The sequence below is a fragment of the Mytilus californianus genome, unplaced genomic scaffold (assembly GCF_021869535.1).
Source record: "Mytilus californianus isolate M0D057914Y unplaced genomic scaffold, xbMytCali1.0.p SCAF_17, whole genome shotgun sequence".
NCBI lineage: Eukaryota > Metazoa > Mollusca > Bivalvia > Mytilida > Mytilidae > Mytilus > Mytilus californianus.
The window spans coordinates 8,822,962-8,849,982 of record NW_026262659.1 but is presented as its reverse complement, the minus strand read 5'-3'; the positions used below and the strand labels follow the sequence as shown (position 1 = coordinate 8,849,982).

The following is a 27,021-nucleotide window of genomic DNA, read 5'->3' as shown; positions in this document are numbered from 1 at the left end:
TTCTTTTTGACCGGGCCCGATTTGGTGGTGTAACATCTAACAAAGTCTATCTGAATTATTTTGCAAAGAATTCCGCTCAAACCGGTGCTAGGGGCCGTCTTAAACTTGCAGGGAGGTGAAAGTTTTTTTGCTCCTTGTTGAAGGCCTCACTGTGACTTTGATTGATTGATTTTTAACGCCACTTTCAGCACTATTGTGCTATTTTGTGGCGGATAGTTTTGATTGGAGGAGGAAGCCGGAGTGCCCGGAGAGAACCACCGACCTTCGGTAGGAAAATTGATAACCGTAGTCAAAACTTGACAACATCTATATATGTTCCGGCAATAAAGTATATTGACAGGTTGTAAGTATTCCTTTGTGCACAGATCGACTTATTTAACAGCAGACTTGTTCCTATATTGTTTTGAATCGCAGTTAATAGCCAAACTCAGGAAAGATCCATCTATATTTCATTCAAATGTTCAATGAAATAACATTTCCATTACTTGAATAAGAGAGAGTACCACGCTCTCTGTACGTTTAGAAGCTTTGCAATAACTCTTTGAGGGGTCCGTAGGTGGCCTTTTGCTAGGCAAAATTTCTGTCCCTATTCAATATGCCCTCATTTGTTCTCGTCCTAAACATGCATGACATATTTCCCTCTGGATGTTAAGCAACCAACAATCAATAAATATAATCATACTGCGGACATTTACCCAAGGAAACTGACTTTGAATAAACCAAATAATATCAACACTAATTTTCCGTTCCTAGATTTGGATATTTCAATATCAAATAAGAAAATCCATACAAACCTTTACGACAAAATAGACTATTGTTAATGTGTGTTTTCCTCGGACGGCGATGTTCTTTTGGTTCCTTTTTACGAATTGTTTATTTCTAAAACTCGTTCGGTATGCCCATGTCTGTAGTGGCGTTTTTCAGATTTCATTGGACGTATAACATATGTATAACTGGTAAATCATTAAATCAGGGATTTCGTTACCACAAATTACCGAAAATCTTTTACTGAATTCTTTCATCGATACAAAGATTTGGTTTGGAATTTTATCTGTTTCTGTAGATTTTTTTTTATCACAAACAGTATGTCACATTCCTATTTGTTCGGTATTGTTGTGTATAGAGCCCGTAAATTAAAACATAGCGAAATATGTATTGCTATGAGTTATAAAAACTTATGGTCCTACATGTAAATACTGCCGATACAATGTACTTCTATCTTGGGATTGCACACGGACATGCTTTTCTCAGGCTGTTTATGACGTTTTTACACTAAATCCGTTAGAAGTGTACTAACTGATACATATATAGTCTGGATGAACACGATTTATTTATACGTTGTAACGTGCTTTGAATTAGCTTTCTGTAACCGTGCTTTTACTGGTAGATCAGTACTGGGTGTTTTTTATCTTTAGGTTAGTTGTTTTTGTGTTTTGTGCCAATCTGGTGAGTCAAGAAATTTTCAACTGATTTTGACAATTTGTTCTTATGTTGTTCTGTTACACCATAGTCTTAGGTATGGGGAGGTAGTCTTAGGTATGGGGGAGGTTGAACGCTCACAAACATGTTTAACCCCGCCACATTATTTATATACCTGTCTCTAGTAAGCAGCCTATAATTCAGTGATTGTCGGTGGTTGCTGTCTGTCATATATGTAGGCTTTATGATATGATAGTTGATCGCTGTCATATATGTAGGCTTTATGATATGATAGTTGATCGATACGAAATATCTGTACTGATGGTAAGACAGGCATATTTCTGATAAAAATCATGATAGCTTCACTTAAAATACTGTATATCATTTAGACCAATAATTATTTCATGGAAGATATCGAAACGTGTCCTTTTTGAAGTCAATTTATGACAGCCATGTATCTTTTTTTCTTTTTTGTTCTCTTTTTATTAAGAAGAACCGTGGTAGTCCATGATATCGTGGATCCATCCCAAATGTTCAGCTACCTGTGTGTAAATGGAGGGATAATCACCGCAGTCTGTATCTCCCCATGATGATATCCCGGCTAAAGTGTACCCATCTGTCCCAAGACATGCCAAAGGACCACCACTGTCTCCCTGAAAACAATTTCAATCGTTCTAAGGTAACTAAAACTTTTACATAATAAAACATAACATGTTACATGTAAAAGCTAGGTTCGTAAAACGTTCTTATTAGTTCTTTTGTTAAAATCTGCTTGATTACCAAATGTGTTATATGTGTTTCGGGTAAAGAGCCCGTCTGCAAGCATTAAAATAATGTAGAACAAACAGTCGTATGCATTAATATGCATAAATACTGAACTGTTTGAGGTTATTATAAAAGAACTAGTAAGTGTGCATGTCCCGGGTCGGGAACCTGCGGTTCATGGTTGTCTTTTGTTGCTGTAAATCATTTGTCTTTTGTTGCTGTAAATAATTTGTGTTTTAAGTTTGTTGTAAATCATTTGTGTTTTAAGTTTGTTGTAAATCATTTGTGTTTTAAGTTTGTTGTAAATCATTTGTGTTTTAAGTTTGTTGTAAATCATTTGTGTTTGTAGTTTGTTGTAAATCATTTTTGTTTTAAGTTTGTAGTAAATCATTTGTGTTTTAAGTTTGTTGTAAATCATTTGTGTTTTAAGTTCGTTGTAAATCATTTGTGTTTGTAGTTTGTTGTAAATCATTTGTGTTTTAAGTTTGTTGTAAATCATTTGTGTTTTAAGTTTGTTGTAAATCATTTGTGTTTTAAGTTTGTTGTAAATCATTTGTGTTTGTAGTTTGTTGTAAATCATTTGTGTTTTAAGTTTGTTGTAAATCATTTGTGTTTTAAGTTTGTTGTAAATCATTTGTGTTTTAAGTTTGTTGTAAATCATTTGTGTTTGTAGTTTGTTGTAAATCATTTGTGTTTTAAGTTTGTTGTATATCATTTGTGTTTTAAGTTTGTTGTAAATCATTTGTGTTTTAAGTTTGTTGTAAATCATTTGTGTTTGTAGTTTGTTGTAAATCATTTGTGTTTTAAGTTTGTTGTAAATCATTTGTGTTTTAAGTTTGTTGTAAATCATTTGTGTTTGAAGTTTGTTGTAAATCATTTGTGTTTGTAGTTTGTTGTAAATCATTTGTGTTTGAAGTTTGTTGTAAATCATTTGTGTTTTAAGTTTGTTGTAAATCATTTGTGTTTTAAGTTTGTTGTAAATCATTTGTGTTTTAAGTTTGTTGTAAATCATTTGTGTTTTAAGTTTGTTGTAAATCATTTGTGTTTGTAGTTTGTTGTAAATCATTTGTGTTTTAAGTTTGTTGTAAATCATTTGTGTTTTAAGTTTGTTGTAAATCATTTGTGTTTTAAGTTTGTTGTAAATCATTTGTGTTTTAAGTTTGTTGTAAATCATTTGTGTTTGTAGTTTGTTGTAAATCATTTGTGTTTTAAGTTTGTTGTAAATCATTTGTGTTTTAAGTTTGTTGTAAATCATTTGTGTTTTAAGTTTGTTGTAAATCATTTGTGTTTTAAGTTTGTTGTAAATCATTTGTGTTTGTAGTTTGTTGTAAATCATTTGTGTTTGAAGTTTGTTGTAAATCATTTGTGTTTTAAGTTTGTTGTAAATCATTTGTGTTTTAAGTTTGTTGTAAATCATTTGTGTTTTAAGTTTGTTGTAAATCATTTGTGTTTTAAGTTTGTTGTAAATCATTTGTGTTTTAAGTTTGTTGTAAATCATTTGTGTTTTAAGTTTGTTGTAAATCATTTGTGTTTTAAGTTTGTTGTAAATCATTTGTGTTTTAAGTTTGTTGTAAATCATTTGTGTTTTAAGTTTGTTGTAAATCATTTGTGTTTTAAGTTTGTTGTAAATCATTTGTGTTTGTAGTTTGTTGTAAATCATTTGTGTTTTAAGTTTGTTGTAAATCATTTGTGTTTTAAGTTTGTTGTAAATCATTTGTGTTTTAAGTTTGTTGTAAATCATTTGTGTTTTAAGTTTGTTGTAAATCATTTGTGTTTGTAGTTTGTTGTAAATCATTTGTGTTTGTAGTTTGTTGTAAATCATTTGTGTTTGTAGTTTGTTGTATATCATTTGTGTTTTAAGTTTTTTAAGTTTGTAGTAAATCATTTGTGTTTTAAGTTTGTTGTAAATCATTTGTGTTTTAAGTTTGTTGTAAATCATTTGTGTTTGTAGTTTGTTGTAAATCATTTGTGTTTGTAGTTTGTTGTAAATCATTTGTGTTTTAAGTTTGTTGTAAATCATTTGTGTTTTAAGTTTGTTGTAAATCATTTGTGTTTGTAGTTTGTTGTAAATCATTTGTGTTTTAAGTTTGTTGTAAATCATTTGTGTTTTAAGTTTGTTGTAAATCATTTGTGTTTGTAGTTTGTTGTAAATCATTTGTGTTTGTAGTTTGTTGTAAATCATTTGTGTTTTAAGTTTGTTGTAAATCATTTGTGTTTTAAGTTTGTTGTAAATCATTTGTGTTTTAAGTTTGTTGTAAATCATTTGTGTTTGTAGTTTGTTGTAAATCATTTGTGTTTGTAGTTTGTTGTAAATCATTTGTGTTTGTAGTTTGTTGTATATCATTTGTGTTTTAAGTTTTTTAAGTTTGTAGTAAATCATTTGTGTTTTAAGTTTGTTGTAAATCATTTGTGTTTTAAGTTTGTTGTAAATCATTTGTGTTTGTAGTTTGTTGTAAATCATTTGTGTTTGTAGTTTGTTGTAAATCATTTGTGTTTTAAGTTTGTTGTAAATCATTTGTGTTTTAAGTTTGTTGTAAATCATTTGTGTTTGTAGTTTGTTGTAAATCATTTGTGTTTTAAGTTTGTTGTAAATCATTTGTGTTTGTAGTTTGTTGTAAATCATTTGTGTTTGTAGTTTGTTGTAAATCATTTGTGTTTGTAGTTTGTTGTATATCATTTGTGTTTTAAGTTTTTTAAGTTTGTAGTAAATCATTTGTGTTTTAAGTTTGTTGTAAATCATTTGTGTTTTAAGTTTGTTGTAAATCATTTGTGTTTGTAGTTTGTTGTAAATCATTTGTGTTTGTAGTTTGTTGTAAATCATTTGTGTTTTAAGTTTGTTGTAAATCATTTGTGTTTTAAGTTTGTTGTAAATCATTTGTGTTTGTAGTTTGTTGTAAATCATTTGTGTTTTAAGTTTGTTGTAAATCATTTGTGTTTTAAGTTTGTTGTAAATCATTTGTGTTTTAAGTTTGTTGTAAATCATTTGTGTTTTAAGTTTGTTGTAAATCATTTGTGTTTTAAGTTTGTTGTAAATCATTTGTGTTTTAAGTTTGTTGTAAATCATTTGTGTTTGTAGTTTGTTGTAAATCATTTGTGTTTGTAGTTTGTTGTAAATCATTTGTGTTTTAAGTTTGTTGTAAATCATTTGTGTTTTAAGTTTGTTGTAAATCATTTGTGTTTTAAGTTTGTTGTAAATCATTTGTGTTTTAAGTTTGTTGTAAATCATTTGTGTTTTAAGTTTGTTGTAAATCATTTGTGTTTGTAGTTTGTTGTAAATCATTTGTGTTTGTAGTTTGTTGTATATCATTTGTGTTTTAAGTTTGTTGTATATCATTTGTGTTTGTAGTTTGTTGTAAATCATTTGTGTTTTAAGTTTGTTGTAAATCATTTGTGTTTGTAGTTTGTTGTAAATCATTTGTGTTTTAAGTTTGTTGTAAATCATTTGTGTTTGTAGTTTGTTGTAAATCATTTGTGTTTTAAGTTTGTTGTAAATCATTTGTGTTTGTAGTTTGTTGTAAATCATTTGTGTTTTAAGTTTGTTGTAAATCATTTGTGTTTTAAGTTTGTTGTAAATCATTTGTGTTTTAAGTTTGTTGTAAATCATTTGTGTTTGTAGTTTGTTGTAAATCATTTGTGTTTTAAGTTTGTTGTAAATCATTTGTGTTTTAAGTTTGTTGTAAATCATTTGTGTTTTAAGTTTGTTGTAAATCATTTGTGTTTGTAGTTTGTTGTAAATCATTTTTGTTTTAAGTTTGTTGTAAATCATTTGTGTTTTAAGTTTGTTGTAAATCATTTGTGTTTGTAGTTTGTTGTAAATCATTTGTGTTTTAAGTTTGTTGTAAATCATTTGTGTTTGTAGTTTGTTGTAAATCATTTGTGTTTTAAGTTTGTTGTAAATCATTTGTGTTTTAAGTTTGTTGTAAATCATTTGTGTTTTAAGTTTGTTGTAAATCATTTGTGTTTGTAGTTTGTTGTAAATCATTTGTGTTTGTAGTTTGTTGTATATCATTTGTGTTTTAAGTTTTTTAAGTTTGTAGTAAATCATTTGTGTTTTAAGTTTGTTGTAAATCATTTGTGTTTTAAGTTTGTTGTAAATCATTTTTGTTTTAAGTTTGTTGTAAATCATTTGTGTTTGTAGTTTGTTGTAAATCATTTGTGTTTGTAGTTTGTTGTACACAGGCAAATTTTGTTCACGTAAATTTCACGTGAAAATCACGTGAATTTCACATGAAATTTTTCACGTGAAATTCACCTCAAACGAGCTTATACATGAAACTCACGTGAAATTTTTCACGTGAAACTCACGTTAAATTTACGTGAATTTCACGTGAATCGAGCTTTCACGTGATATTCACGTGAAATTTTTCACATGAAATTAACGTGAATCGAGCTTTCACGTGAAATTCACGTTAATTTTTTCACGTGAAATTAATGTGAATCGAGCTTTCACATTATTTTTTTTAAATGAAATTAAGGTGAATTGAGTCTCAATCACACAAATTTCACAGTATTTGAGCATATTTTAGATAAGTAAATGCTAATCTAGTACACATTCTATTTTGATATAAATAAACATTCTTCTTGGTCTTGAGGATGTATTCATACTTCCATTCTATTTTACTTTCTCTTTGTATCTTAAATTTCTTGGTCCTAAACAATACAAATAATATTTATTCATCAACTCCAACTCACAATATCTTCAATTAGCAGCAGATAGATTCAATAAAACCAAGAAGACAAACAAATATCCAGGGCACCATAGTTCACTCCTACAACATTTTTTGTTGTATTCAAGTCTCAATATTTTTTTTAATTTGATGTATGGAAGGTGATTCATTTAAAGAAGATGTATGCACTGATGTATATTTCATTTTTAATATGTATGTATAAGTCTTTTTGTGTTCATCAGTTTTGAGACATTCCAATCACATTATGAAAAAGTCTTACTTGCAAAAGATGCCAATTCTTCTTATGAGAGTTTTGAAGAAAAAAGGTAGTTCACCCTGCCACATACTCATGTACTCTGATCAATTAAACAGATCATGACATATTGTTTAGACACCTGTCTATTGTTGAGGACTATGTTAGCACCTTAATGTCTTTCATGTGTTTTTGTTGTTGTGTTACTGTCTGATTGATTTATACCTCATATCTCATTGTATTAATAAACTGAAATAGAAAGTTCTGTGAAATATATTTGATATACCATATTGAAAGTCTTGCTGTTATTTACAACCATTTCCTTCTTATTTCATATATGGTTTTCAGTTTTTCATATTAACACTGATCTTAAGCCTAAGTCAAAAAGAAAATAAATGTTGACAAACAACAGGCATATACCATTAAAAGATCTCAAAGTTTGGCTGCACAATAAGCTAAAAATTCTTGTTATTTAAAATATTTATATAAAATTCATTTTAAAACAAGCATTTTCCATTTTTAGACAGTAACTGTCATGTTGACACAATAATTTGAATATGAATTGTATTATATGCTGAAAGTACTTGTGGTTGAAAAAAAATATACACAATATTTAATTCCAGGTGTTTAGATTTCTAGAATGCACCACTCCAATATCATGACAACATGTTAGTAATGTTTAAGTGTTCTCTCCTGCATGTAATTGCTACATGTATTTGTACACAAGGCTTCCTTCATACATTTGCACTTATCCTTCTAAGATGTTGCTTCAATGATAAAATCCTGTAGTTGCATAATCAGCCATAAACTCTTGGAATACATTTGCTGTAATAAAAAAAACCCAGTATATATTATTTTGTAAAATATACATCAAATCAAATATTGCCTTACCATTCAAGCAAAAATGATAACATCAATTTAATATCCAAACTTACCGGGTACATATATATATATACTTTTATAAATTGTGACTTGGATGGAGAGTTGTCTCATTGGCACTCATACCACATCTTCTTATATCTATGTATATAATCATACATGTATATTGTGTGTCAGATAAACTGGAGTGGAATATTAATAGTTGTTGTTTGTTGCTGCACTACTTTTTGATTACCTCTGCTATGGAGGTTGTGGAGGTTTATAATGGTTGAAATTTGCCATGAAACCTGGAATTTGTAAACATTACAGATGAAAATCAAAATGCTATGATCATTCTGATGATATAAACCTATTTAATATTAATTTCATAAAATTCTGGCAAGAATTGTACACAAAAGCCCTAACAATGCAATTTTCCAAATAATTAATGTTTCCAAGGGGCATAACTCTTTTAAAAATGATTGATTGGCACTGATTTTAAAACTTGTCAGACATTGTTGATATAACCAATCAAAATAAGTTTCATAAAAATTTGACAAGAATTGTACAAGACATGCAAGTGAGAGCGCTTATAAGGCCAAAGGGATAGACGGACTCCAGGTATTTTTATGTCCCCACTGTTTTATGGTGCTTGTCCTAAAGATATAAGAATAATTATAAGTTTACGATAAGTATCAAATAAACTTAACATTACCAATGATTCATGAAAATATACTGTCAAGCAAATATTAAGGTCAAGTTCAGATAAACCAAGCCAGACAGACATGTGCACCTTACAACATGTACAATTATTGCATACACCAAACTAGAGGTTCCAAGGAGCCTGTATCTCTCACCTGATATTTTTATTTACAATTGATGCATGAAATAATGTAACCGTTATACTTTTGCTTTAGTTTCAGAGATATAAGTCAAAAACTGCATTTTCCCTCTATGTTCTATTTTTAGCCATATCTGCCATGTTTTTAAAAACTAGATACCCTAATGATGATTGTGGCCAAGTTTGGTTTATTTGTCTCTGTTGTTTCAGGAGAAGACTTTTGTAAATTAAAAAAAATTACGGAAAATTGTTAAATTTGACTTAAAAGGGCAATAACTCCTTATCAGGTCATTTGACCATTTTGAAAATAAATAACTCAGCCTTGATAATAATAAAAATAAATGGTTTGTTCTGTGGTAGTTTGAAAATAAATAACCTGACTTACAATGTATTGAAAATAACTTGGCAGGTCTTTTAAGCCATTTTATAAATGCTATTTTGAAGTATGAGATGGCACCCACCAGATTCTTCCAAAATTCGTTTTTTTTTATATTTTTTTCGGGAAAAACTTCCCAAATCTTTTAATAATATAAATATTAATGTATTTGAAATGTTTGAAAATGGGTTTCATTTCACTTGAGGTATATTGTCTCGTGAACATTTACCTCACTTTTATTACAGGGCCGTAACTACATTGAGGCAAATGCCTCATGTTGGAAATTTCAAAACAAAAGCTTGTCTTCATATCAAATTGTTTTCACGGCAAGTGTCTTGCAAGAAGCAAGTTCTGTTCACCCTCTGACGTAGCCCCTGTATTTTGAGATCCATTTTTCTCATTTATTTTTATTTTTCATTGTTGATTGTCTATAATGTTTGTCGTTTTGTGTTTTATCTGTTCCCGGGTTTGTCTTTTGTTCATTGATTGCCCTTCTTTATGACTATTCTATTAGTGTTGCATTCTATTTGTAATTTAGTAATTATGTTTTAAACTTCGAGTTTTATTATATTTAAGGACCTTTTGTCTATTACAAACTACTTTAAATTGTATCCCAGTTAGGAACTACATCAAGTTGTAATTGAAATGTGTTATAAAAACTGACTTGACATAGTTATATCAATGATAATCAGCCCCCTCTTAACTTAATTTGAAAAAAAAACATAATTGACAGGTATAAAAGGTTTTTCTGCAAACTGAAACATTTTTTGCTTTGTCCTACATATTGGTCTTTTGATGTTGTCCCTAAAAACTAAAAGTCTTACACTGAATCTATATATTTTGCTTTGAGACCAGAATATTGTCAAACAAGAGGCTGTCAGAGAGACAGCAAACCGGATTTTCCTGCAGAGGTCGAACCCTGAACAGTTGAGCAAGTATGGACACTACATTTAAACTTAAAACAGCTCTGAATTTGGATTGTGATTGAATATTCGACAAATCATAGGTTTGTGACACAAAATGAATGTAGTCAAAGAACTGATATATTTGAAATTGGACATTTAAATACCTATTATGGTCCAATATCCAAAATCTAAGTACATATTAGAATCAGCATATCAAAGAACCCCTAAATTCAATTTTTGATGAAATCAGACAAAAGTTTAATCTAGGACCCTTTGGACCTCAATGTGGACCAATTTGATAAAGGAGCCCACAATCCAAAATCTCTCAATATATGGTTAGATTCAGCATTTCAAAGAACCCCATAAATTCAATTTTTGTTGAATCAAACAAAGTTTAATTTTGGACTCTGATTTGGACCAACTTGAAAACTGGGCCTAAAAATCTAATATTTAAATAGAGTTTAGATTCAGCATTTGAAAGAACCCTATATATATATTTAATTTATGTTGAAATGAAACACAGGTTAATTTTATCCATAATATTTTCTGTGCAAATGGAAATAACTCAAACTGGATAAATAGTTCTCTAAAATAAGATATGAAATTCGAAGCAATTTTTCAAATTATAATCAATAATATAATAACAACAACCAGTGATGACTAAGTTCTCTAAAATTAGATATGATTTAACACTCAAACATTGTTAGAAACAGCATATCAAAGAACCAAAGAATTCAATTTTTGATGAAATTAAACAAAAGTTTAATTTAGGACCCTTTGGACCTCAATGTGGTATTATCTTATTAATAATGAAAAGCTCGACCGTTTACAAGTTCTAAAACAGGAGGGGGGTGGGGGTGACCCAAGGGGACTCACCTTATATTTCATTTGATTGGTTTTATTGTCCCATACAAGAATATATATGGTTTCGGGTTGGGGATCTTGACAATTTACAAGTTTTCAAAAAGAAGGGGGGTGGGGGTTACCCCAGGGGACTTTCCCTCAATTTCATTTGATTTGTTTTATTGTCCCATTCAAGAATCTATATGGTTTAGGGGTGGGGATCTCGACCATTTACAAGTTATCAAAAAGAAGGGGGTTGGGGGTTACCCCCATGGACTTTCCCTATATTTCATTTGATTTGTTTTATTGTCCCATACAAGAATATATATGAATTAGGGGTGGGGATCTCGACCGTTTACAAGTTCTCAAACAGGATGGGGTGGGGTGACCCCAGGGGACTGGCCTTTTATTTCATTTGATTTGTTATATTGTCCCATACAAGAATATATATGGTTTCGGGGTGGGGATCCTGACTGTTTACAAGTTTTCAAAAAAAAAAGGGGGGTGGACGACGACAACGTGATACCAATATACGATTTTTAATTTTTGCGGTCGTATAAAAACCTTAAGTTTTTTTCAAGCAGTCGCTGAACCATTAAAATGTGATCTAACATGGCCAACCAACATATGAAGGACAGAAACATTGTAACAAAAGGCATCTGTATACAATTTATGAAACATCCAAGTCTACTACCCTATGAAATATACATTGTAACGCTTAATAATACAAATAGTAAAACCCAGCAGCCACTGCCATATGCATGGACTTCCCTTTTTTGAAATTGCCTTGGAATTCAGTATTTTCGTTATTGTTATACCATTTGGACTATTAATACTGTAACAAATATACATACCAGTTACATGTACATGTACTGTAGCTATAGGATCTCCTCTACGTCTTATCCCATCATTAATCATGTTAATTTCATTGAAACATATGATGTGTATTACTTCCATTCCACTGACATCTCATGAGCTATTTTCAATCTGTGACAATAAAATTTTATTGATTTAATATAAAGGTATCCTGATCAACACTATGAGGCAATGTTCAAAACACTCTGTCATTGTCTGCGATCAAATTTATTTTAACTCCAATGGCAATGTATTTGTGCAAGACTCAAAACTAAGTACTGTGCATGTACATGATGTACCACAATCTGAATTCATACATATACAATGTACTTAATAAATCAGTGAGACATAAAATTTGTAAGGGTTCCGTGGAACCCAGTGTCTCGCCTACTTTTGCTGTAAATCGCAGGCTCAACGAAAATGAGATGAGGAAAAAATTTAATAAAAATATTCCTCTCAATACAATTTTTTTATTGTAAGAAGCTTCTATCCAAGTTTGGTAAAAATCCAGGATAGTTTATGAATCTAATAAATGTTTAAAAAAATTTAACTGCAGACTGTATGTAATGTGAACTGGAAGAAAAACTAAGTCCATTTATAAGTAAAATATGGAAAAACAAGTACAAAATTTTAATAAAAATTTCCTTCTAGATACTAGCTTTTGATCATAAACAAACTTCTGTTTATGTTTGGTACAAATCCAGGATAGTTTAAGAAAGTTATTAAAATTTTAAAAACTTTAACCACAGAGTGAATGTAATGTTTCCTGGCAGAAAAACTAAGTCCATTTATAAGTAAAATACGGAAAAACAGGATTTTTTTTTTTAAATTTACTTCTGGATACTATCTTATGATCATAAACAAGCTTCTGTCCAAGTTTGGTAGAAATCCAGGATAGTTTAAGGAAGTTATTAAAATTTCAAAAAATTTAACCACAGAGTGAATATATATGTGGACACCGCTGCCACCGACGACGGAATGTAGGATCGCTATGTCTCGCTTTTTCGACAAAAGTCGAAGGCTCGACAAAAATGTAGGTCAAAAAGATATCATGCTGCATCATAATTTATACAATGCAAGTCATAATCATGTACATGATATTTGAACTTTATAATAGTAAAGAATAGATAGTCTGACCAGTAATAAAGCCACACAACACTGTGTGACAACAGTGAAATATAAGTCCCCCATAGATGCACATACCATTATTGTAGGTCTTTTGTATATACAATGTATACGTTTAAGGTTACTTAGAATTGGCTGTCGACATACATGTACAAATGCCAGTACTGTCAGGCATGTTCAGAGTCATTGGACGCTAGGTTACTCCAGTCCATTATCAGTCACTATCAATAGTCAACTCCTCTGTCCATTTGTTGTAATACAATGTACTGCTGAAAGGAGGAAAACAGTGCTTTATTAACAGCATGTATTATCAAGTATCAAAAAGCAATGGATTGAAGTGGCTATTAACATCATTTAGAACAATAAAGAATAAAATGCTCCGCTGGGGCGCAGCTTGATACGACCGCAGAGGTCGAACCCTGAAGAGTTGGGACAAGTATGGACACAACATTCAAGCTTGATACAGCACTAAATTTGGATTGTAATTAAATATTTGACACAGCATAGGTTCTGACACAGAATGAATGTGGTCTTAGAACTTAAAAAATTTTAATTAACCTATTCAAACCATATCATTATTATTTCCTTTTATATACATGTATAAATCAGATTTAACAAATTTAAAATGGAAAATTTTAAAGAAAAAAAAGGAAAAAAAAATCCCCCCCCCCCAAATATTTTGAACCCCCTTATGATTCATCACCCCCAAACTCAATCCCAGCCTTCCTTTTGTGGTATGGTACCTTGCAGTACAATTTCAGAGAGATCCATACACTTACACACAAGTTATTGTCTGGGAACTAGAAAAATGCTTGTTTTTTGGCCCCTAATTCTTAAATGTTTAGGGCAATTACCCCAAAACTCAAACCCAGCTTTCCCTTTGTGATATGGAACCTTGTAGTACAATTTCATAAAGATCCATACACTTACACACAAGTTATTGTCATGAAACTAGAGAAATGCTTGTTTTTTGCCCCTTTTTGGCCCCTAATTCCTAAAATTTGGAGGCAATTACCCCCAAAATCAATCCCAGCATTCCCTTTGTGATATGGAACCTTGTGGTACAATGTCAGAGAGATCCATACACTTACACACAAGTTATTGTCATGAAACTAGAAAAATGCTTGTTTTTTGCCCCTTTTTGGCCCCTAATTCCTAAAATTTGGAGGCAATTACCCCCAAAATCAATTCCTGCATTCTCTTTGTGATATGGAACCTTGTGGTACAATGTCAGAGAGATCCATACACTTAAACTAAAGTAAGAGTGCGTAAACCAATGTGTCTTCGGACGACGCCGACGTCATACCAATATACAAATTAAAGTTAAATTTTTTGCCCTTTGGACCTTTAATTTATGCATGGGTTCAAAATAGTGCAAGTCTGAGGTCCGGGACCTGTCTTTTCTAGGACATGTAGGAGGGGACTTATTTTTAGATTACAAGTCATGGACCTACCATTCTTCATACAGATCAGATGCTTTAAACATGACCCTTGCCTTTATGAAGACAAATTTGAAAACCAGACCCAAAATTAAAAATCCAAATACACAAAATGTATATACACGGTTAGATTCTGCATATTAAAAAAAAAATCAATAATTCAATTTTTGATGGCATCCAACAAAGTTTAAGTTTTGACAATTTAGATCACAATGTGGACCAATTAACAGTCAGGGCCCGGTTGTTCTGAAATAACTGATTTATGAATCACTCATTTAAGTACAAAAATGTTGCAAATAAGAAATTTTGTCAATTTGTAGTTTTACCAACATTTTAAACATACAGTTTTAGTTTATATCTAATTATTAGTAAAATTGAAATAAATGAACTTTCCTTTCTTAACAAATAATAAAATTTTACTGTTCACCATCAAAATTTCACTGTTCAGGGATGTTGAAATTAGGGGGGGGGGGGGGGGGGTAATTAAAATAATAATACTTAAAGAAGTGATTTTTTAAAATAAATTGAGGTATGATACTTAAACAAGTGATTTTCATGTCAATATCCCAGATTCAGTACAAGGTTATCACTTGACATGACTGGACAGTCTATAAACACAGATGTTGGTTCTGGTAATTTTAGCAACATAATAAGCCCATGTATTATACATTTAAAGCTACAATAAATGTTAGTCTAGTGATTTATTTGTACATGTACAACTTAAATTGGTGATTACTGAAGAATGACAACTCTTACTTCCAACATTTGTGGACATAATGTCACTTGAATCAGTGATTTAGAAAATCACTCATTAAAGTAAGTCCCTTGACTGATTAAAAACAGATCCAAATATTCAAACTCTAAAATACAAGATAAGTTTAATTCAGCATATTAAAGTACCTGAAAAATTCAAGACTTTGCATTCAACTTCATTGAAATTGGTCAAGAAATAGGTAACTTGTACAGTGTATTAGAAAAGTATTGTTTAGGCCCCTTAGGCCAGGGCTTTTTTATTTGTTGGTTTACGGATCCGCCGACCCTATTTTTCTGATTTGCAGAATAAAAATAAAATTGACATTTCATGCTTTTTATTCCCGCTGACCCTTACAAAAACCTTAAAACCTTATCCCTGAAATATAAATACAAATTTTCTTTTTTATGAAATGCATCAAACACTAACATGACTAACAGAATTGATAACACATTGTGTTGTATCTAAAAATAGACAAGTCAATCATACATGTAATTGACCTTAAAATGTTGTTTGCGCAAATAATTTTGCGGCGGAGCGAAACCTGTATTTAAAACCAATTACAATAAGTTTGTTTCCCTTTTTTTTTCATAAATCTGTAAGATGTATCATCTCATAGTTTCAAGTTAAATTATAGATATTCACAAACAATTTGGAATTTTCTTGTTTCATAGATAATAAAAAAAAAACGTCCATTTGGATATCAAAAATGGGAATGCATGACAACTCATGAATCTGATATCTTTGTCTTTCCAGTGGACAAGTCTGTTATGTTTTTGACAAGAATGGTAAAGCTTATTTTCGTACGATGTGTTTGCAATTTTCATGTATTAGTTTTCGTGCTTGAAGATCATTATTCACCAATAGAAAATGAAAGGATATGGAGTAAATATACATGGGACAAAATCGCACACAATACATAGAAAACATAGAAAATTATCAATGAACAGGGCTTTTATTCCTGTTCTTCATCTTGACAGTTGATGTATTGTCTTCCTGAAATTGGTGGAACTGTTTTTTCTTGTTCATGAAATAACGATTTAATTTGTCTATGTCCTTGGACATAACCCACCTTTTTGGAAATTGTATGACCTTGGACATAACCCCCCTATTTGGAAATTGTATGATGATGGCATGCATTTTATCCTGCAATCAGCTAACTAATGTACAAATAACAGGTACACAAATAAATTTTTGCTTTATTTGTACTTGTATGTTGAGCAAGCAGTTATGTGGATATTTCTTTTTGCGTACCAGTTCATTTTAGGGTCCTCTTCTCGGTCCGTGTTCAAACTATCGATTTCTTTGAATAATTAGAGACAATGATTTAGATTTTAACAACTAAAGTTTCAAGTTTTGGGTGTAAATTTCAGTATAAAAACAATGTGTACATTGTCGGAAAATATAAAATGTATTTGTACTCGCTACGAAACAGGAGAAAAGCTTGGCGAGCCTCGCTTTTCGTCCTGTTTCTAAAGCTTGTACAAATAAATTATATATTTTCCGACAATGTACATATATTGTATATTTATGTTTATAACAGCTGAGCAATAATTATTCATGGAACTAGAATTTAAGCGATGACAAGATAGCAAACCAAACATTTTGTTAGTAAGGTGAAATATATTTTTTCTGTCTTGAAAGATATTATTTTTCTTTTTATTCTCGACCGACCGAACCAACAAATTAAAAAACCCTGGCCTTACCATGCTAACTCCTGAATGGTTAAGGCCATAACCCTCCAAAATCAATCCCAACCTTCCTTTTTTTGGTATGAACCTTGAAGTTCAATTTCATAGAGATCCATAGAAATGTATGGGATTTGCTCATAATTGAAGGCCGTACCGTGACCTGTAGTTATTTACTTCTATGTCATTTGATCTCGGATGGAGAGTTGTCTAATTGGCAATTATACCACATCTTCTTATTTTTATATTATATTCAAATTAATGTATGGAAACCAGAAAATCTTAGTTTTTGGGCCCTAAATTCATTATTGTATATGCAACTTGTCATGGTAAAACTATACAACAATCATGATTCATGACAATTAGCAAATCAATATATCCAAGTATAACAAACAAACAAAGTGAAAAACAGATTATTTGCATGAATTTTCCAAGTCCAAGGACCATAGCTACATGTAATCTGCTATGCATAATGCAAAGAAAAACATCTCAACAGAATAAATATTGAACTTGATCTGTAAATTTGTCATGGTAAAACTATATACAATGTATAAATATCAAATCAATATCGAGTTTCTTGTTTTGTATCAACTTTTGAGTATACATGTGTGTGTGTCTAATGAGTGTTTATTTTAAACGGAGTTTTACAACTGTGAACTGATCTGACAGGTCAAAAGTTGAAAAACATTCTCACTATTTCCAGAGCTCCAGATAAGAATTCACAAATTGGGGTTTTTACCCACCATTTTTTTATGTAATTGGGTGATAAAGTTTTTTAATTGCATTATCAATTCCAATTCACCCCTCAAGCAAATATCAAATTGGGTTTTTCACCACCAAGCTCCTTAATGTATTGGGTTTTTTCATCAACACAATATTGAATATTTAATCATGTTATATTCACATTATTTCAACCCCAGATGTGTTTCCATCTAAAATGTGTTTCTTTCTTTGTAGAATATGTGCTAGCTGTTTTATTTGGTTTATTTACTGACGAGCAATTGAACATTTAATTTGTGTCCCGTTTTAAACGTTCTGTCAGTTTTGTATTTTCTCAAAACTTATGTAAACTGCAGCTGGTCACGGTCACTAGTTGGACAGGAACTAATTGCCTTTCTAGATCCCATATGATCACCCTACAGTTTAATTATAGTTGGGGTAGGTGTGGCTAAGTGTTTAGATTTTTGTGTAATATATGTGAAAATTAGGTGCTGTAAGAAAGTTTTGCCAGTCCTTTCACCTATTTGCCAGATCTACTTTTTAATAAAAATAAAAAAGTAGTTTCCAGATTTAAGATATACCCCAAAACCTTGAGGTTTATAGGGTGGTTTATAATGACGGAGACCACATTCTTACAAATAATTCTGCAACATCAAGTAAATAAATGACAATGTTATACTGCACTTGCCAATAAGACAACTATCTTAAGCATCTAGAACAATTAGACCAAAACAAAAAAAGTGTCCAGCTGCATTGACGTAAAAAAACGGATATATGTGTATTCACTCATCAACTAAAATGAAAAAAATAATATATAAACTGTTTTCGTTTAATTCAATTTACATAAATCTGGGTTAAGTTGTCCCTTATCAGAACTTTTGGTTTCCAATGCTTTCAAACTACATATCATGTCATAATTGATTTGGCCTTTCACTTTTTCCAACTGATTTCGTTTTTGACGGAACCCCGTGTTTATCGCTCTAGCAATGTTCTCGTTATGGCCGCTTCCTAAAATCACTAGCTGAGTCTTGTTATCATCATAACTTTCCCTCAGCTATCAAAAAGAAGCCGAAAACATGCTTCTATTCAATATTTTTACCGGACATTTACTTTCGTTTTAATTCATTGTATGTTGCGATAAATCCCGAGCAATTCGAAAAAAAATGACAGCATGTCACACGCTAATTGGATAAACGCCGAGAAGATCGAAATCTTTTCATAAACACGTGTACCTTTTGAGCAACGGAAAATTTCAACAGGGACCCATTACAGCTACTTGATGCAGGGCTCTATTTTTAGAACGAAAGGACATCTCCAATTATAAATATTATAAAAATAGATTTACGCGACGACTGTAATCAAGTAAGGGTAAATAACGCAAACGATAGCGAATAAAAGCGTTAAAAACCCATGTTTTTGGCATATAATTGGGTTTTCCTTTGAATTAATTGGGTTATTGAACCCTGCAATGGGCAATTGCATTGGGTTTTTAATTATTTTTATTGCGTGATCACGCAAATACGCAGCTTATCTGGAGCTCTGTATTTCTGTTTCTTTCTGCACTATTAAATCATTTATTTGAGTTACCTGTATTATTTCCTCGAGTATCTATACGTTCATAACTCCTTGATTGTGTTTGTCTCGTTAAATAAACAGAAACAAGTACTTGTTCAAGTTGTTGTCAGTTGGCTACCGGCGTCTTCTTTTGCATCATTCATCTGAATCTTTCAAGCGTTTTAAAAACCGATCTCCGGTCCCGGATATCGTCACGAAGAATAGTTATCCATGTGCAAATAGGTACATGCTGGTTTCCCCATTTAATAGACCAATATCCAATATTTCTTAGCATAATCAGCTTCCCGACTTTACTGACTCAATTCAGTTTTAAAATGATATTTACTGCTTAAAGTCCTGACTAAGTAAGACATATAAATGAACAAATAACAAATTCTTTTGTTTACAAGCATCCTTTACATAGGAGCACCCCTTTAGTGGAGCATAAAGTTTAACCCTTAAAACTATTTGATATATTTTAATATAATATAAACTATATTGTTTGATATAATTTCAATGAAGTTATTTCATTTAGTTGAAGAATATATATGTTTAATCCAATTAACAGCCTGTCTAATTGGCAATCATACCCTCACATTTATTACAGCTAAATAATATTAGAGACATTATTTAGTATATATGCCTCTGGTAATAATTTAATGTCAATCAATAATTTTCGATAACATACATAGCACATTAATGCATTTGCCTGGGACACTATATAGGACTTTAAATATGTTTATTATCTATAAATTTTAAAAGATAATTAAAAATATTTGAAAATTTAAATATACAGCATTTTTAGGTGTAAAATTCCTGGTTTCACATATTTCAAGACTGTAGTTTTTTTTTAATAAATAATATCAGATCTATCAAAGTTGTAAATTTAACCAACCATTCGCTATAAATTAACAAATTATTTCAGACAATCCTTAATTATCTTCTTAAAACATACTTATTAATAAGCCAAATAAAAATATACATTGGCAGATCCAGAACTTTTCATAGGGTGGGGGGGGCACTAACTGACCTAAGGGGGGGCCGCTCCAGTCATGCTTCAGTGATTCCCTATATAATCAACCAAAATTTTTCCCACAAAAGGGGGGGGGGTGGCAGAGCCCCCTGGATTCGCCTATGATATATGCGTGGTTCCACTCACCGTTACCCTAACTACCCTACTTTTTAGTCTTAATAATAGCCTACCCTAAAGATTTTTTTGTCATTTTTCATTAAGCACTGTTAAGTCTGAATGTTACTCCCATAGACTCAATGTAAAAAAAAACACAACATAAAATTAGAATAAATCCCTACCTAGTTACTACTGAAATTATAAAATTAATATTTAGTTTAAAATTTTTCCCATTGATTGACAAACCCTGACAACTCATTAACTCAAAAGGAAAAATTGAGAAATCTTGATCATCATAAAAAGGTTTATAAAATATTTTGAAGTGTACCAACACATAAATTGCAATCCAGTTGATACACATGCAATCCCTGAGAGAAGATATTTTCTTTTTTCTTCCTTTTTTTTAGATGAGGGAGTAGTTAGCATTTACCGCTTTTGTAATACTCATTAAATCAAACATTTTTCATATTTCTGAAAGCAAAGCAGTTTTAAAAATATACTGCACTTCCAATATATATACTTTGATAAACATTCAATTTTACATTTATTGACAACATTTGGCCCAATAAAATTCTTTTCAGCACACTTTCATATTTTTATTCATATGTCCTATTGTTAAACTAATGTGTGGTTCAAAGCTCAAAATTGTACTTGACTTATAAGTTTGAGGAAAAGTTTAATACACAGCAAAAAAGGGAGATAACTCAGGTTTTGAAGTAACTGATATTCAATTCATATTCATTATTATTTTTTTTCTTTGCAATTATGGAAAGTAAAGGATATTAAATGAATTACAGTAACAGGAATCTATTTCATAAGCTGGATTTACCTCCCATATTTTATAAGAGGACAAAAACAAAGAAAACTTTCAATGTGTGAAAGAAATTAAGTTTACTGATAAATAATAATAGAAATATACTGATAAATCAATATTAGCCCATCAATATAATCTAGGTATCTAGGAATTTGAAATCAAAGATACAAATTCTACCCTTATTGCTCTACTAGAGATTAATATAAACAGTGACAGAAAATACAACTCAAAACCAACACTGATCTTTTTGTAGTTGCATCTAATCCAAGGGAGATAATTCATGCGAAATAAAAAGATAAATATTAATCATTTGATGGTTATATGTCCCCCTTTTATGTAAATTATATTAAAGTGCTTGTAAAAATGTTCTCCTGAGTATGTTTTTAAAATGTTTATTGTGAAATTTTGTTAGAATTTGTTAATTTTTGTATTTCAAACAAATAAAATATCTATATTCTTATTCTAATTCTTCTTCAATAATTATTTTTACATTTTGGCGATTATGTCAAAATGGCAATAATTAGTGCACACACTTAATTATTTTAAAAAGTGATTTTATCTTGTGCAAAACCAACCACGTAAGCACATTATATAAAAAATTAGCTCCAGTCAGATCAAATGAATTTCACGTGAATTTCACGTGAATTTCACGTTAGTCAGATCATGTGAAATTCACGTGAGTCAAATCATGTGAATTTCATGTGAGTGAGATCACGTGAATTTCACGTGAAAAAAAGTTTATGTGAAATTCACATGAATTTCACATGAGTTTCACGTTAACAAGTTCACGTTAAATTCACGTAAGTCAGATCATGTGAGTTTCACGTGAATTTCATGTGAATTTCACGTGAAAACTGTTCACGTGAAATTCACATTAAAAATTCACGTGATATTCACGTGAGCAAAAATTCACGTGAAATTCATGTGAAACTCACGTGAATTTTACGTGACTTTCACGTGAAATGAGACTCACGTGAAATTCACGTGAACAAAATTTGCCTGTGTATATCATTTGTGTTTTAAGTTTTTTAAGTTTGTAGTAAATCATTTGTGTTTTAAGTTTGTTGTAAATCATTTGTGTTTTAAGTTTGTTGTAAATCATTTGTGTTTGTAGTTTGTTGTAAATCATTTGTGTTTGTAGTTTGTTGTAAATCATTTGTGTTTGTAGTTTGTTGTAAATCATTTGTGTTTTAAGTTTGTTGTAAATCATTTGTGTTTTAAGTTTGTTGTAAATCATTTGTGTTTTAAGTTTGTTGTAAATCATTTGTGTTTGTAGTTTGTTGTAAATCATTTGTGTTTTAAGTTTGTTGTAAATCATTTGTGTTTTAAGTTTGTTGTAAATCATTTGTGTTTGTAGTTTGTTGTAAATCATTTGTGTTTGTAGTTTGTTGTAAATCATTTGTGTTTGTAGTTTGTTGTAAATCATTTGTGTTTTAAGTTTGTAGTAAATCATTTGTGTTTTAAGTTTGTTGTAAATCATTTGTGTTTTAAGTTTGTTGTAAATCATTTGTGTTTGTAGTTTGTTGTAAATCATTTGTGTTTGTAGTTTGTTGTAAATCATTTGTGTTTGTAGTTTGTTGTAAATCATTTGTGTTTTAAGTTTGTAGTAAATCATTTGTGTTTTAAGTTTGTTGTAAATCATTTGTGTTTGTAGTTTGTTGTAAATCATTTGTGTTTGTAGTTTGTTGTATATCATTTGTGTTTTAAGTTTTTTAAGTTTGTAGTAAATCATTTGTGTTTTAAGTTTGTTGTAAATCATTTGTGTTTTAAGTTTGTTGTAAATCATTTGTGTTTTAAGTTTGTAGTAAATCATTTGTGTTTTAAGTTTGTTGTAAATCATTTGTGTTTGTAGTTTGTTGTAAATCATTTGTGTTTGTAGTTTGTTGTAAATCATTTGTGTTTGTAGTTTGTTGTAAATCATTTGTGTTTTAAGTTTGTAGTAAATCATTTGTGTTTTAAGTTTGTTGTAAATCATTTGTGTTTGTAGTTTGTTGTAAATCATTTGTGTTTGTAGTTTGTAGTAAATCATTTGTGTTTTAAGTTTGTTGTAAATCATTTGTGTTTTAAGTTTGTTGTAAATCATTTGTGTTTTAAGTTCGTTGTAAATCATTTGTGTTTTAAGTTTGTTGTAAATCATTTGTGTTTGTAGTTTGTTGTAAATCATTTGTGTTTTAAGTTTGTTGTAAATCATTTGTGTTTGTAGTTTGTTGTAAATCATTTGTGTTTGTAGTTTGTTGTAAATCATTTGTGTTTTAAGTTTGTAGTAAATCATTTGTGTTTTAAGTTTGTTGTAAATCATTTGTGTTTGTAGTTTGTTGTAAATCATTTGTGTTTGTAGTTTGTTGTATATCATTTGTGTTTTAAGTTTTTTAAGTTTGTAGTAAATCATTTGTGTTTTAAGTTTGTTGTAAATCATTTGTGTTTTAAGTTTGTTGTAAATCATTTGTGTTTTAAGTTTGTAGTAAATCATTTGTGTTTTAAGTTTGTTGTAAATCATTTGTGTTTGTAGTTTGTTGTAAATCATTTGTGTTTGTAGTTTGTTGTAAATCATTTGTGTTTGTAGTTTGTTGTAAATCATTTGTGTTTTAAGTTTGTAGTAAATCATTTGTGTTTTAAGTTTGTTGTAAATCATTTGTGTTTGTAGTTTGTTGTAAATCATTTGTGTTTGTAGTTTGTAGTAAATCATTTGTGTTTTAAGTTTGTTGTAAATCATTTGTGTTTTAAGTTTGTTGTAAATCATTTGTGTTTTAAGTTCGTTGTAAATCATTTGTGTTTTAAGTTTGTTGTAAATCATTTGTGTTTGTAGTTTGTTGTAAATCATTTGTGTTTTAAGTTTGTTGTAAATCATTTGTGTTTGTAGTTTGTTGTAAATCATTTGTGTTTGTAGTTTGTTGTAAATCATTTGTGTTTTAAGTTTGTAGTAAATCATTTGTGTTTTAAGTTTGTTGTAAATCATTTGTGTTTGTAGTTTGTTGTAAATCATTTGTGTTTGTAGTTTGTTGTATATCATTTGTGTTTTAAGTTTTTTAAGTTTGTAGTAAATCATTTGTGTTTTAAGTTTGTTGTAAATCATTTGTGTTTTAAGTTTGTTGTAAATCATTTTTGTTTTAAGTTTGTTGTAAATCATTTGTGTTTGTAGTTTGTTGTAAATCATTTGTGTTTGTAGTTTGTTGTATATCATTTGTGTTTTAAGTTTTTTAAGTTTGTAGTAAATCATTTGTGTTTTAAGTTTGTTGTAAATCATTTGTGTTTTAAGTTTGTTGTAAATCATTTGTGTTTGTAGTTTGTTGTAAATCATTTGTGTTTGTAGTTTGTTGTAAATCATTTGTGTTTTAAGTTTGTTGTAAATCATTTGTGTTTTAAGTTTGTTGTAAATCATTTGTGTTTTAAGTTTGTTGTAAATCATTTGTGTTTGTAGTTTGTTGTAAATCATTTTTGTTTTAAGTTTGTAGTAAATCATTTGTGTTTTAAGTTTGTTGTAAATCATTTGTGTTTTAAGTTCGTTGTAAATCATTTGTGTTTGTAGTTTGTTGTAAATCATTTGTGTTTTAAGTTTGTTGTAAATCATTTGTGTTTTAAGTTTGTTGTAAATCATTTGTGTTTTAAGTTTGTTGTAAATCATTTGTGTTTTAAGTTTGTTGTAAATCATTTGTGTTTTAAGTTTGTTGTAAATCATTTGTGTTTTAAGTTTGTTGTAAATCATTTGTGTTTTAAGTTTGTTGTAAATCATTTGTGTTTGTAGTTTGTTGTAAATCATTTGTGTTTTAAGTTTGTTGTAAATCATTTGTGTTTGTAGTTTGTTGTAAATCATTTGTGTTTTAAGTTTGTTGTAAATCATTTGTGTTTTAAGTTTGTTGTAAATCATTTGTGTTTTAAGTTTGTTGTAAATCATTTGTGTTTGTAGTTTGTTGTAAATCATTTGTGTTTGTAGTTTGTTGTATATCATTTGTGTTTTAAGTTTTTTAAGTTTGTAGTAAATCATTTGTGTTTTAAGTTTGTTGTAAATCATTTGTGTTTTAAGTTCGTTGTAAATCATTTGTGTTTTAAGTTTGTTGTAAATCATTTGTGTTTGTAGTTTGTTGTAAATCATTTGTGTTTTAAGTTTGTAGTAAATCATTTGTGTTTTAAGTTTGTTGTAAATCATTTGTGTTTGTAGTTTGTTGTAAATCATTTGTGTTTGTAGTTTGTTGTATATCATTTGTGTTTTAAGTTTTTTAAGTTTGTTGTAAATCATTTGTGTTTTAAGTTTGTTGTAAATCATTTGTGTTTGTAGTTTGTTGTAAATCATTTGTGTTTGTAGTTTGTTGTAAATCATTTGTGTTTGTAGTTTGTTGTAAATCATTTGTGTTTTAAGTTTGTAGTAAATCATTTGTGTTTTAAGTTTGTTGTAAATCATTTTTGTTTTAAGTTTGTTGTAAATCATTTGTGTTTGTAGTTTGTTGTAAATCATTTGTGTTTGTAGTTTGTTGTATATCATTTGTGTTTTAAGTTTTTTAAGTTTGTAGTAAATCATTTGTGTTTTAAGTTTGTTGTAAATCATTTGTGTTTTAAGTTTGTTGTAAATCATTTTTGTTTTAAGTTTGTTGTAAATCATTTGTGTTTGTAGTTTGTTGTAAATCATTTGTGTTTGTAGTTTGTTGTATATCATTTGTGTTTTAAGTTTTTTAAGTTTGTAGTAAATCATTTGTGTTTTAAGTTTGTTGTAAATCATTTGTGTTTTAAGTTTGTTGTAAATCATTTGTGTTTGTAGTTTGTTGTAAATCATTTGTGTTTTAAGTTTGTTGTAAATCATTTGTGTTTTAAGTTTGTTGTAAATCATTTGTGTTTTAAGTTTGTTGTAAATCATTTGTGTTTTAAGTTTGTTGTAAATCATTTGTGTTTTAAGTTTGTTGTAAATCATTTGTGTTTTAAGTTTGTAGTAAATCATTTGTGTTTTAAGTTTGTTGTAAATCATTTGTGTTTTAAGTTCGTTGTAAATCATTTGTGTTTTAAGTTTGTTGTAAATCATTTGTGTTTGTAGTTTGTTGTAAATCATTTGTGTTTTAAGTTTGTTGTAAATCATTTGTGTTTTAAGTTTGTTGTAAATCATTTGTGTTTGTAGTTTGTTGTAAATCATTTTTGTTTTAAGTTTGTAGTAAATCATTTGTGTTTTAAGTTTGTTGTAAATCATTTGTGTTTTAAGTTCGTTGTAAATCATTTGTGTTTGTAGTTTGTTGTAAATCATTTGTGTTTTAAGTTTGTTGTAAATCATTTGTGTTTTAAGTTTGTTGTAAATCATTTGTGTTTTAAGTTTGTTGTAAATCATTTGTGTTTTAAGTTTGTTGTAAATCATTTGTGTTTGTAGTTTGTTGTAAATCATTTGTGTTTTAAGTTTGTTGTAAATCATTTGTGTTTTAAGTTTGTTGTAAATCATTTGTGTTTTAAGTTTGTTGTAAATCATTTGTGTTTTAAGTTTGTTGTAAATCATTTGTGTTTGTAGTTTGTTGTAAATCATTTGTGTTTTAAGTTTGTTGTAAATCATTTGTGTTTTAAGTTTGTTGTAAATCATTTGTGTTTTAAGTTTGTTGTAAATCATTTTTGTTTTAAGTTTGTTGTAAATCATTTGTGTTTGTAGTTTGTTGTAAATCATTTTTGTTTTAAGTTTGTAGTAAATCATTTGTGTTTTAAGTTTGTTGTAAATCATTTGTGTTTTAAGTTTGTTGTAAATCATTTGTGTTTTAAGTTTGTTGTAAATCATTTGTGTTTTAAGTTTGTTGTAAATCATTTGTGTTTTAAGTTTGTTGTAAATCATTTGTGTTTTAAGTTTGTTGTAAATCATTTGTGTTTTAAGTTTGTTGTAAATCATTTGTGTTTTAAGTTTGTTGTAAATCATTTGTGTTTTAAGTTTGTTGTAAATCATTTTTGTTTTAAGTTTGTTGTAAATCATTTGTGTTTTAAGTTTGTTGTAAATCATTTGTGTTTTAAGTTTGTTGTAAATCATTTGTGTTTTAAGTTTGTTGTAAATCATTTGTGTTTGTAG

At 29.3% G+C, this 27,021-nt stretch overlaps 1 protein-coding gene and 1 long non-coding RNA gene across 2 annotated transcripts in view; both read right to left on the bottom strand.

Annotated features, from left to right (window-relative positions):
* Nucleotides 1-1,904: 1,904 nt before the first annotated feature.
* LOC127726463 (chymotrypsinogen B-like) overlaps nt 1,905-27,021 on the bottom strand; it is a 39,649-nt gene continuing 14,532 nt past the window's right edge. Inside the window, exon 6 of the mRNA XM_052233841.1 lies at nt 1,905-2,072. Within this exon, the coding sequence (XP_052089801.1) occupies nt 1,905-2,072 (168 nt within the window). The remainder of the gene's footprint in view (nt 2,073-27,021) is intronic.
* LOC127726351 (uncharacterized) lies at nt 7,567-19,217 on the bottom strand. The gene is made up of 4 exons (XR_007993503.1): nt 19,093-19,217; nt 12,986-13,176; nt 11,782-11,914; nt 7,567-7,929 (listed from the first exon to the last, which is right to left on the bottom strand). It is a non-coding gene; the product is annotated as an uncharacterized LOC127726351 (long non-coding RNA).